This window comes from Danaus plexippus, chromosome 19 (assembly GCF_018135715.1).
Source record: "Danaus plexippus chromosome 19, MEX_DaPlex, whole genome shotgun sequence".
Classification (NCBI taxonomy): domain Eukaryota; kingdom Metazoa; phylum Arthropoda; class Insecta; order Lepidoptera; family Nymphalidae; genus Danaus; species Danaus plexippus.
The window spans coordinates 1,601,692-1,613,938 of record NC_083549.1 but is presented as its reverse complement, the minus strand read 5'-3'; the positions used below and the strand labels follow the sequence as shown (position 1 = coordinate 1,613,938).

Here is a 12,247-nt window from a genome sequence, read left to right as displayed (position 1 = left end):
AAAAGCTTCTGTTATATATGTATAGAATTTCGTATTCTATAGAAGGTTAAACGGCGTTCCTATAACAAAAAACAATTTAACATTTTTTACAAACCTTTTTCGGGTTTACATTCCCAAAAAAGATTTCATGATGTTAAAAGTGTCTGTTTACTGCATAATTAAGTAAAATCGTATTTTTTTTTTAATTTTCATAGAAAATAAAGTTTTTATTAAATCGTAACATGGAAAGGAAATCCGGTTAACAAAACACGTAGAATTAAGTTATTGTTTATTTGTACATTGTAATTGACAAAAATTTCAATATACATACTATAAAATATACTACTTATTTAGTTAATGATCACTGCCTATTGAAAAAAAGATATAAATTCTTATATTTTTTTAGAAACCTTAAAATTCAAATCATACAAAGTGCTTGGTTGGCATATCCTTAACGTGAGAAAAGAATTGTAGGTCAACAGTTTATCTTTCAAACATTTTTTCTTATTTTCACAAGTCTAATATAACAATTAACATTTGCCTAAATAAAATTAGGTTACATTTTCACATAATTTTTTAAATCTTAAAATTAGAGCATCCGATTATCTCAAATTTTGAAGTTGTGATCAGTGATTTGTCAATTCACAATTGTCACTGTCAAAGGTGTAAGAGAAGTGACAGTAGATGTGGACGGAGACTTGTAATTAAACATTAAGCTATTTATTTTAGGGTATAATTGTGTATATATTTAATCAAAGTGAATACATGCGTGATTAAAAACATGCAGGAACAAAATCTTTTAGATATAGTCCCAGACAAACTGTTTCAAACCCATTCCATTAGTGAAATAGATAATGTTCAGAAGAAACTTCAATATGAAATCGAAAGAAAAAGGGAAGAGTTAAGAGCTATGGTTGGGTGTGTTATCAAATTATAGTTCATAATTATTAAAACACATAATTTTTATCTCAAATATTTGTCTTTACTGAATTTTAATTCCAATTTTAATGACAAAGTACTATAAAATTATTGTACTATTTTAGAGAAAGATACCGCGACCTAATACATGCTGCAGATACTATTGAAGAAATGTTAACCACAACTTCTAGTACTTTGGAACACATTAATGATATGATGGCCACTTGTAGGAACTTGCATGACACTCACTTAGTGGGGTTTAAGATCAATGAGAAGAAACACTCTCAAAAGTATGTATAAAATAATATTAACTCATCAAGTATTATTATTTTTCATAATTAAAAGGTTAACTCAATTTAATATCAATAATATTCTAGTTATTTAAATGAACAAAGTTTTTAGTTCTCAGGCCAGTATAGACCCAGTGCATTCTATCTCAGTACAGATAAAATTATTAATGGAAATACCTGAAAAAATCTGGAAAAGTCTTGAAGTGAATGATTTTGTGAAAGCAGCTCAGCTGTTTATTATGGCCCGACATATTAACACTGGTCAGTATTTAAATTGGTTATATATAATTTTTTATAGAATTATATATATAATCATATATATATATATATATAACTTAATATATCTTAATATATCTTTTTATTTTCTTCAACTATTAGCCTATCAATGGTTTGTCTTGACAATATGTTTTTATTATAAAATTTAATTAAATTAGATTTTACTCAAAATTTATAATAAGTCAGGTTTTCATACAATCATACTTCCAGGTCTCCAGTTACAGATAGCTGATAGGAATACAAATCCCGGCAAGTCACTATACCAGCTTGTTCAACAACAGTGGAATTCTATTTCTCACTTGAGCAATACCATTGTCGAGATGTGCGGACAAAAGTTGCGAGATGTTGATATCAGTGCTGAGGTAATTAAAAATTAATTAAAAGTTTATGCACATTTGTTATTTGTAGTCACTTAAATATCTAGAAATTAATACAAGGATTTATAACAAAACTACTTTGTAAAACAATATTAGCATCAGTAATATATTGTTAACTAAACAAACTATAAGGTCTTGAGTCTTGTTACTTGAAATGAATGGGATAAATAAAATGAAATAAACAAGATGTTTATGTATTTTTTTCCATATACATATATCTATGTATCCATATATTTAACTCATTTAATATATATATATATATATATATATATATATATATATATTTACTTTTATATGTACTTATATTCCAGGTGTCCTGTTCGTGTTTGATAGGTCTTTATCTTCTGGACTCTCAATCAATGGTGGAACTCTTGAACACTCTCATCGACCTCCATAGTAATACCAGTCTGAAATTGACGCTACAATTTGACCTGGCTCAGATACTTGAAGACGTCAAAGCACAGATAAAGAAGAAAATAATAAATAGTGTTAAAATTGTTATGAAAACTGTTGTTCTGGTTTATGCTTGTTTTGTTGGTGAGAACCTTGCTTTACCACATATTTAAAAATTTTATACACATTTGCCAGGATATATTATCTAAGGAGTCTTAATAAAAAAGGTTATACTAACAATAAATTAAAAATTAAAAGATTTTTTTTATTTAAAGAAAACCAAGGAGGTGCTGTTTTGGATAAATTGAAAGACTTATACAGACCCGATTCTCAACCATTGATAGAATTGATACAGTTTAGTGATGCAAATGCACTGAAATTATTGCCATCGGCTATAACTAATTATAGGTGAGAAAGTTTACTTTGAGTGATTTATGATTTCAAATGAATGCATGTTCTATTACCTGCTTCATAGTAATGTCACTGCTTTGAGTATTTTATTGAGCTATTGAGTACATTATTTTTAATTGTGAACTTATGTTCAGGTTATCATTATCAAAGGATCTGAGCCCATTAGCTGCAGATCAAGTGACAGGTAGCGTTCAACGATGGAGTGTGTGGGTGAAGTCCTTCATACTCGAGAATGTGACGTCATTATTACAAAACATAACAAGAATTAGGGTTTTACATGAAATACGAGAGGAGACGTTCAAGATTGGTGAGATTTTTTATATGTTTATACATGTATGTTCGTCTTTCAAGCGAAAAGTATTGAACAAATGTTAGTGTAATTTTGGATATGTAATTTTTATATATATATAAATATAAGCTTGATTTGGAAATTCGTGCATTTCTATTATAGTATTTAAAATGTGCAAAACATTTTCTATGAAACTTAATTTACAATACTAAGAATTATATATATTTTGTAAGATGTTCATGGACCGGTACATTTGATATAATTTAGTTATTTGTGTATATTTATTATTCCAGAGTGTCCTCAGAACTGGTCTACTATATGTTCATCGCTCGGCATACCAGAAGTACACATATGGTGTACTTACTTCCAACCGCTTCTCACCGCGAGGGTCAGAAACATTATAGAAACACGCTGGCAGAAGATCAATGACTCGTTCAAAACACAGATATTGATAGACCTGAGTAAGGTCGCTTCAGACGACAGGGAGGCGGACATCAACTGGTTCGTGTGGAAGGACCTTATTGGCGACACAGTCATTGAATCTAGGAACGAAGTTGTTAGCGTCATGGAGGGCTTGATGAAAGGTAGGATTATGAAAAAAATAATAGTGCAGGAAGAAGTGAAATTTCGTTATGTTCGAACGACAACAGGAAGGGGCGGAAAGTGGAAGTTGATTTTTAAGGAATTTTTAGTGTTTCTTTAAGACAAACTTTATTGACATTACTTACAAGTCACGATTAATTGCCTGCATGCGTCCGAGCGCCGCGCACACCCTCTCGCTCTGATTCTGTTTAACGCAACCTTGTTGGAAGTCGCATAAGAAGTTTCACTTCAAAAACAATTTTTCTAATTGTAAGGACCGACTATGGCTCTTAAACAACCTATTCTGTTAAACAGCTTACTACCTGTGGTCTCCACTTTGTGTGGATTTGATTTGTAAAAATAATAATAATGTGATAATATTCTGAAATAGAAGTGGCCTATGTTACTTCTTATAACGTTACTATATGCCAGTGAAAGTACTGTCTAAATCTGTCTAGCCGTTTTAGAGTTTATCTGGAACAAACAGGTAGATGGACGAACAAAAATTAATATATATATATATATATGTGTGTGGTTGTGTACAAGCTACATACGTATGCATTTTTTTCAAAAGATACTGAGAAACGATTGTAGGAATGGAATTTTGAATGTCAATATATGTATATATATTTATAAAATAATTACAGGCATGTCCCGACAGGACCGCGGCTTTACGCCGGCACTACAAAAACTCTGTCAGAGTTTAGATGACGAGTTACAGAAACTTCTAGAAGATTTGAAGGACTACTTGTACGAGAGGAAGGATAAAGATCCTTATCTCTACGACGATGAACTGGACCAGGTTTACACGGACAAAGAAGAAATAGAAACGTATTTGAAGGAGGCATCCGACAGAAATATACATAGGTAAATATGGGGTTTTCCAATAGGGACGCTTGAACTTTGACAGCTGATTGCGGCCATGTTGTTTGAGTGACAGCTGTCAAATGCAGTGTGTTATATTCATTCCGCCCTCCCAAACCACCATGGCAGGTTACAGTGTCGAGCAGCACGTGCAAATCATAAAATTGTTTTATGAAAATGGGTCTTCAGTTCGAGCAACGTTCCGCGCACTTCGCCCGTTTTACGGTCGCGATGATCGTCCTGCCGAGTCGACTATCCGTCGATTGGTGGACAAATTCGAGTCAACCGGGTCAGTTAACAATCAGCCGGTTCCCGTGCGTCAACGTAACGCGAGATCTGCCGAGAATATCGCCGCTGTGCGCGACAGTGTCCTCGAAAACCCGCGGCAGTCAATTCCGCGTCGCGCACAGGAACTCGGCCTTTCGCAGACGACAACTTGGCGAATTTTGCGTTGTGACTTGAGCCTGCACCCGTACAAGATCCAGCTGACCCAAGAGCTCAAGGTTAATGACCATAGACAGCGCCGTGTGTTCGCTGACTGGGCATTAGAGCAGTTGGAAGTTGACGCCGATTTTGGCAAAAAAATCATCTTCAGCGACGAGGCGCATTTTTGGATGAATGGCTATGTCAACAAGCAAAATTGCCGTATTTGGGACGAGACCAATCCACACGAGGTTCACCAAGTGGCAATGCACCCGCAGAAAGTGACTGTTTGGTGCGGATTTTGGGCCGGAGGCGTGATTGGTCCGTATTTTTTCGAAAACGATAATGGTGTGGCCGTCACCGTCAATGGTGAGCGATACCGGTCGATGATAACCAACTTCTTTTGGCCTGAAATCGAGAATATGGATCTGGACAACATGTGGTTTCAACAGGACGGCGCTACGTGCCACACAGCACACGCTACGATGGAAGTTCTGCACGAGCAATTTCTGGACATGGTCATCTCGCGCGGAGGCGACGTGAACTGGCCACCGAGATCGTGCGATTTGACCCCGCTGGACTTTTTCTTGTGGGGTTTTCTTAAGTCGCAGGTCTATGCCAACAAGCCGCAAACCACCGATGCCCTCAAAGTCAACATACGCCACGCCATCGATCAAATACAGCCCGATTTGTGCGCCAGAGTCATCGAAAATTGGACCTTTCGTGTGCGCGCCACCAACCGAAGCCGTGGCGGTCATTTGAATGATGTCATTTTCCATACATAATGGGGTCGATAGACCTTTCAAATAAAAAAAAAAATTTCGCAAATATCTTTCCTACATGTATTTTTTTTTGCATTTCAAAGATCAAGCGCCCTTAATGGAAAACCCTATAGTTTGATAAGTACATAAGATGTGACTTAACATTTATATGGAAACCGTATTTACAATGACAAAATATATCTATATATTATATAATTAACCACTTCACAGTAAGTTCTGTAATTAGGTGATATTCTTTATTTATTATATTTTCAGTATAATACAATACATACGGGCGTGTTTCGATGAACCGACTCTACAATCTACAGAACTACAGAGAAAGACGACAGCTGTATACACGGCGAGGTTCACCCAAGCGATAACAGTCCTTATGCCCTGTCTGCGTAAGTGCTATATTACATTGGACGATACGAAGGCCTGGAACGACATTTGTGCTGTGCTTAAAGAAAATTGTCTGTTCTGTTGGAGCAAGTGGCTGGATATAGCTGAAGTGAAAATAAACGAACTAACAACTGGCCTGCCGCAGAAGTTCACTTTGGAAGACAATATAGATTATCTGATGATGGTTTGTGAGACACTTTTATATGTTAATGTACCAAGTATGTCGTTATAAACAGATAGCACTCACAAATACCAAATGTCCATACATTCGTTTCCGATTTCAGTCTATTGATCTTCTACATTTCGTTAAGTTTGATATACAGAATATTATTTTTTCATCTTTTTCCCCAATGTATCTTAGGAATGGGATGTCATGAAAATAGAAGAAAAAGACGAAGACGGCAACCCTGTAGAGTCAACGATAAAAGTACCAGCTGGTCCGTCTTTGAAACTACAAGAGTATTTATATTCAATAAGTCGTATACTAGACGAGGTGGTGCCACACACGCTACCGAGCGAGATACACGCGAGATATATAGACAAAACTATATCCATCTCGCTCGCACATTACAATAGAGTCATAAGAGAAAACGAACAAGATATAAATCAGAGGTGCGCTCTCCAATTGCTCATGGACGTTCGTCATTTGACTCTGTTAATGGTTGCTAGAGATAACAAAGCAATGGAGGTGTCCCAAGACATTTGTGACGTCTTAAGGCACAAGATAGACCCGTTTGATTATGATGTGTTTTATCCGTATATACAGACTAGTTTAAAGAGATCGGTCCAAAGGGTTATGGTGAGTCCTTTGTTTTTAATTTTATTATATTTTTTACAAGTTACCATAAATAAAAACAGCTATTATTTTTGTATATAAGCCTTAATTACAATTCTTTTAAATTAGATAGATAGATAGTAAAAAATAGTTAGACGGCGTCCTTTACGATGGCGCAAAGGCAATCGAGTCCTTAGAAAACGTATCAGAAAATGTTTATCCTGAGAATATCTTTAAGATACATTGTAATGACCAAACGTAACGCAGCACACATCAATGTTTACTTAAATTATCTAGTCTCGTTGGATTATCTGAACAGAACAAATAATTAATTTAATCAGATTCTACTGGGCAGTACAAGTCAGCCTCAGTCGTTATCGAAGCCTGTTCGTTCTGGAGGTAGTGCTGACAGCGCTGCCCGTATCCTGGCCGCTGCTGACGCGCCGTGGTTCTCCCTACTTCCGGTTGCCCTTCCCGTCAAGAAGGAAAAGGTGGTGAGTGTATAATAATATTTATATAAAATGTAGCCGTGGTCACAATATATTATGTTACATATATATTTTAATAAATAATGTAAGCAATGTTGATCGGTGTAGTATTCTCTTCAGCGATCATCCATGTTTGTCGTCTAAGGTCTTATCACAGATTATGTAAATAATTAAATTCATATTATAAACACGTGAAGTTAATTAATTATACATGAAACCTTTGATTGTTATAATTTGAGGACGGAATCAGTTTAAATCTTTCTATACATGACAGTGTACAGTGTGTGGGTGACGCATGTACGTATATTGTATATTATGTTAATGAGTTCATGGTCAAAGAAAAATATATTTTATGAAAATTCGATGCCCGTAGCTATTTGCTGATATTGGTAATGTTTAATCGGTCATTGAGTATAGTTGCCGGCAAATAACTCGGCAAGGTTTTGATATGGTGGGGATAAGTTTGCTCATGTACATTTAGAGCAACAAAAAGTGGTCACTTTAGTTGCTTATCAAAAACAAAAAAGTAACAGTAACAAAAACAATCGGTCCAATTTAATTACTCGCAAGTGTACTCGGGAGCGAACGAAATTGTGCCGTATGCCGCGCCCTCAATCATATCTATGGCATCTAAAGTCGCATTCTGCGCATCTATCGTGCCCTGCCACATTACGTGCCCGCAATTATGCCGTCATATCAGATTAGTATGGATAGTCGTTAGTTAGTAGTTATTAAATTTTAATCATTTCGATTCATTCGTTCATCGCTACAAAGAGTTGATATTTTGAAAAGAAATTAATTTGGTTGAAAATATTTTTCTTAAGCAACTGCTTAATTATTATAATTTTGATAAGTTTATTAAAATTTATGTCACTTCTAACGTTAGTGCCATTTATATATATAATGTTTTATTTCGGTAGGGTAAAAACAATTTACTACTTGTTTAGGCAGTTTTGTGTGAATGTATGTGTTTTTACTTATAACTAAAGTGACTATACTACTTTTTCTTAAAAGTTAATTTACGTAATCATTAAATATTCATTCACTTTATTACGCAGAAAAAGTCTACAATGTGTTTCAACGATAGTAAAACTCACGGTAAATACGGAGTTAGCTTGTTGCTGTTGATTTGTGTGACTTAGCCCTTTTAGCCCTTATTATTGTCAAAATGTAATATTTGAGTCCCGGTATAATTATACGCATATATACCATTATTCACATAACTAACGATATCCAGTACCATGTACGAGTTCACATCAAACTAAACACGTAAAGTTTCGACGTAATTCATTCAAAACTGTCATTTTTCTAACGCAAACTCCCTACTAATAGATTTGCAGTCTTACTTAAATGTGCGTAAATAATTATTAATATCACTATAATATAATACATGCATAGAAACAGCCAGTACTAGAACATAATTAATTGATTATCTCAAATCTAATAATAGTATAGAGAAGTTATTGTTTGACACTGACAGACACATTGAGGAATGTTCACGGATTGACGTATATTAAGTGTCAAAGTCACAATATAAGTGTAATGACAGTGTATTGTCTATGTAAATTAATTAAATATATTTTTAATGCATTTTCTATAAGAAAAATATCTTAATACGTTTCTTTATTTGCTGTTTATTATCCGAGTTTTCTTAGAAAGATTTTTTTTTTGTATTTTATTATTAATTGAACATTTTTGTGTTAAAGGCCAAGAAGAAACCTTCGGCCAGTCCGAGCAAGACGAAACCCGATGTAACAGATAATATAATGAGTGCGTCGCTACCAATAAACTTCGCGAACGCCAGGTCCGGGGCCGCCTCGTTCTTTAACTCGATGACTTCAGATTGGTTCAGCGGTTGATTCATATGTTGATGTGTAAATAAATTATTATTATCTTAATGAGTTTTATTTCTTTATCATTTACAAATATTAAAGCTCTTACTATAAAAACACTATTAGTACAAACATTCTATATCTATGATTGTGATCCGCTGTTCCTTTTCACTTCACTCGCTCTGCGTCCCAATGAGAAATCACCGAAACTATCTCCGAAGCCGCCGAAAATGTTACCCGCGTAACCGGGTCTGTTGTACCCGGGCTGGTAGCCGGAGTAACCAGAGAATCCCGGGTAGCCGGGTCTGCTAGGACGGTAACCTGAGGTGACAGAAGATTTATTGTGCCTTTGGACTCACAGTTGAAATGAAAACATTTTAATATCTACACTAGATATTACAACATGAAAAAGATATTTTTACTGCGTTGTAATGTGACGAAACTTCTTAGCCTTCCTTGGATTCACCGTGCGGTTGCCGGGTCAATCCCATACAGGAAGAGGAGCTTCAGTAGTGCCTGGGACTTCTGACCCAGGTGTAGGTTTAAGGGACCCCAATCTAACGTGCGTTAAACGCTTACCTCCACCGTCCAAGCTCCTCTCTCTAACCCCAAATTTGAAATGAACCTACTCGGGCTGCCTTTGGAGTACGTTCAAAGAATGAATTGACATTAGTTCTGACAGACTCAAGTCTTTTCAAGTTTGTATTTATGTATTTATAAGTGTTCAGTTTTTGCAATAGAAGACAAAAGAAACATACCAATTTACACATTTCAGTATTTTTCGTATGAACCCAAATTCTACGGAAAAACGAATGAAATGAAGATATGTCATAATTAAAAAGTGGGTAATTATCACTTAACACGATATATATGTGTGATATTTAAAAAGATATTTATGTTTAAATGTCATACCCCCGTAACCCGGATATCCTTGCCCGTATCCACCATAACCCGGATAGCCGTTATATCCTCCTAGAAATATAAAAAAATACAATCAATAGTATCATTGTCAAAAACATTGCATTGCAATAAACTTTTTAGACATCACATTGCTTTATTGAATACATAATAAAATGAATTTTATAAAGAAATTTTTAGCGACGATTGAAGACGTTATTTAGAGGTTTCTATATTTAATTTCTTTCTAAATTAATAAGAAAGATAACATTTTTTCTTAAGAACTAAACTAATATATATAATGTTTACATACATATATCATTAACAGTATTTAAGACATATTTCTATTATTATTAGAATTACTGTAATGTTAAATAAATATTAAATATTAAGTTCTAATTTTAATTAATTAATTATAATTTAGTTATATTTTTAAACGTTAAATGCGACGAAACAAAGATGGATTTAACATATATCTTTCTAAATACAAAAAGTCTTCCAAATGGTTCCATTGAATAAAAATCACATACTTTTTACGTGTAATAATATAAAGAGAACTACTGCTAATTGTGAAACGTAGAAAAGTTTTTAAATAGTGTAATAACAATTAATTCTCTGTGTTATTTCTACTATTCGCATAACTCATGATGATTTGTGAACAAATATTTTGCTATTAGTTTCGTATTATCCGTCAAATAAATACACACCACCATAACCGGGATATCCCTGTCCAGAACCGCCATATCCTCCCGGATATCCGTTATAACCGCCTGTGAAATTAAATTGCAACGGTTGTATTGCCGTTATACAAAATACTTATACATCAAGAATTTTATTTTATGTCATTTTTGTAACTTTCATCACTTTTTTCGATAAAGAAATAAAGCTGAAAATCAATTTAATGTAAATTTTATCTAATAAAACTATTTATTGCACTACATATTTATACTATTTTTTTTTGTAAATTAATAGATAGATAATAATTAATAGAAGATCCTGGATTTTAAAGATAGATCTATGGAAAGAAGATATAGCGTCCATTGCAATGATATAGTGATTTATAGTGTTAAATATTTTCGTTGGAACGATTTGTTTAGATTGAAATATAAGGCAATTTGAATCTTTACCCCCTGCACCTGGATATTGACCGGGGTAACCTCCATATCCAGGGTAACCACCGTAGCCGGGGTAATTATTATAACCGGGACGGTAGATACCGTAACCTCCTGAACTCCTTGAGCTTTCACCGTCAGAGAGCCGCTGGCCCAACGACACAGCCGACAAGCTCAACAGCAGAAGTAATTTCTAGAATAAAAGTAAGCGATGATCAAATTAGGAAAATTTAACAATGTATCTACTACTTAACAATGTATCTATTTCAATATTAAGTAAAATATAGTATGAATTAGAGTACCTAGTTGTAAATTAAAAATTATTCTCAATAGGCATATATTATATAAAATAAATATGTAACATGTGAACAAGTATCATGCTAATTTAAAATGTTTATTAAAAGTCATAAGAATTCATTCGTTAAAACTTTAAATACAAAGATAAAGGACATTATAGTAATAAGTCAAAATTTTTTTTTCGACTACAAAATTATGACCGGAACATATAATATGTATTTGTGATGTAAAGTTGACTTATTAATGTTTTAGACACTCACCACAGAGAACATTGTCACTATTCACAATCGTATCACGAAAACTATTGACCACGAACGTGCGTTGTGCACGCTTATATGTGGACGAGAGTATTTCAGATACATTTCTGTACATAAACACATTGTGTACCACAAGTTTGCGTGACGATGTGAGACGTCACTACATACGAAAAGTTTCCCGTTTGTATTGCCTGCTTTAATAGAATATTTACTTATGAAATGATATAAGTAATGAGTTAAGATTTATGTATGATAAAGTGCAAATACTGTGTATGAACTGTGTACTCGTAGTATGACAATGTTAAATTGGAGTGAGCGTAAATGTATATTAAGTGTATTGTTTATTGAACACGGGCAAATTTCTATAAAGGAAATAGCTTATTCTAAACACGCATCAACAACATGCATGATTGTAGTCATGAAATGGAATATGAAGAAGTTTTCGCGGCAAAGTGTTTTATCGCTGTGTTCAGTTGTAGTTATTTCTATTCCTTTATACGTTTTTTAACATTTCAACCAAGTCAGCTTTACTGTTTCATTGATTCGTTAAAGTGTCATATCACTTTATTTTTTTTTTTTACAAATGCGATCTAAATGAAAGGAATTCAAATAATTTATCCGTTC

General features: G+C 33.9%; 2 protein-coding genes across 7 annotated transcripts; one reads left to right on the top strand and one right to left on the bottom strand.

The window, feature by feature from the left end:
• Positions 1 to 641: 641 nt before the first annotated feature.
• Positions 642 to 9,126, top strand: LOC116767941 (conserved oligomeric Golgi complex subunit 1). Of its 5 annotated transcripts, none has more exons than XM_061523483.1 (14): positions 642 to 897; positions 1,023 to 1,187; positions 1,300 to 1,448; positions 1,674 to 1,825; positions 2,152 to 2,377; positions 2,509 to 2,641; positions 2,779 to 2,951; positions 3,227 to 3,517; positions 4,163 to 4,382; positions 5,840 to 6,149; positions 6,327 to 6,764; positions 7,082 to 7,231; positions 8,287 to 8,326; positions 8,935 to 9,126. In XM_061523483.1, exons 1-14 carry the CDS (start codon positions 761 to 763, stop codon positions 8,988 to 8,990), a joined length of 2,640 nt encoding a protein of 879 aa, XP_061379467.1. In that variant the 5' UTR covers positions 642 to 760; the 3' UTR covers positions 8,991 to 9,126. The 5 variants fall into 5 exon arrangements, with proteins under 5 accessions (XP_061379467.1, XP_032514414.2, XP_061379466.1 ...); XM_032658523.2 differs by having other exon boundaries at positions 7,082 to 7,234; XM_061523482.1 differs by lacking the exon at positions 8,287 to 8,326.
• LOC116767942 (prisilkin-39-like) lies at positions 9,112 to 11,769 on the bottom strand. 2 transcript variants are annotated; one of them, XM_032658524.2, is made up of 5 exons: positions 11,627 to 11,769; positions 11,085 to 11,262; positions 10,665 to 10,727; positions 9,973 to 10,032; positions 9,112 to 9,381 (listed from the first exon to the last, which is right to left on the bottom strand). In XM_032658524.2, the coding sequence occupies exons 1-5, from the start codon at positions 11,636 to 11,638 to the stop codon at positions 9,203 to 9,205; spliced, it is 492 nt and encodes a 163-aa protein (XP_032514415.2). In that variant the 5' UTR covers positions 11,639 to 11,769; the 3' UTR covers positions 9,112 to 9,202. The 2 variants fall into 2 exon arrangements, with proteins under 2 accessions (XP_032514415.2, XP_032514416.2); XM_032658525.2 differs by having other exon boundaries at positions 11,094 to 11,262.
• Between the last annotated feature and the right edge of the window lie 478 nt (positions 11,770 to 12,247).

Bases quoted from the DNA above. Each gene is read 5' to 3' on its own strand.
- LOC116767941 (XM_032658522.2), top strand. From the start codon at position 761: ATGCAGGAACAAAATCTTTTAGATATAGTCCCAGACAAACTGTTTCAA. The intron at 2,378-2,508 runs GTGAGAACCTTG...TTTTATTTAAAG, and splicing joins GGTTTATGCTTGTTTTGTTG to AAAACCAAGGAGGTGCTGTT. The intron at 6,765-7,081 runs GTGAGTCCTTTG...TAATTTAATCAG, and splicing joins GATCGGTCCAAAGGGTTATG to ATTCTACTGGGCAGTACAAG.
- LOC116767942 (XM_032658524.2), bottom strand. The intron at 10,728-11,084 runs GTAAAGATTCAA...TTAATTTCACAG, and splicing joins TCAATATCCAGGTGCAGGGG to GCGGTTATAACGGATATCCG. The intron at 10,033-10,664 runs GTGTGTATTTAT...TTATATTTCTAG, and splicing joins GGGATATCCCGGTTATGGTG to GAGGATATAACGGCTATCCG.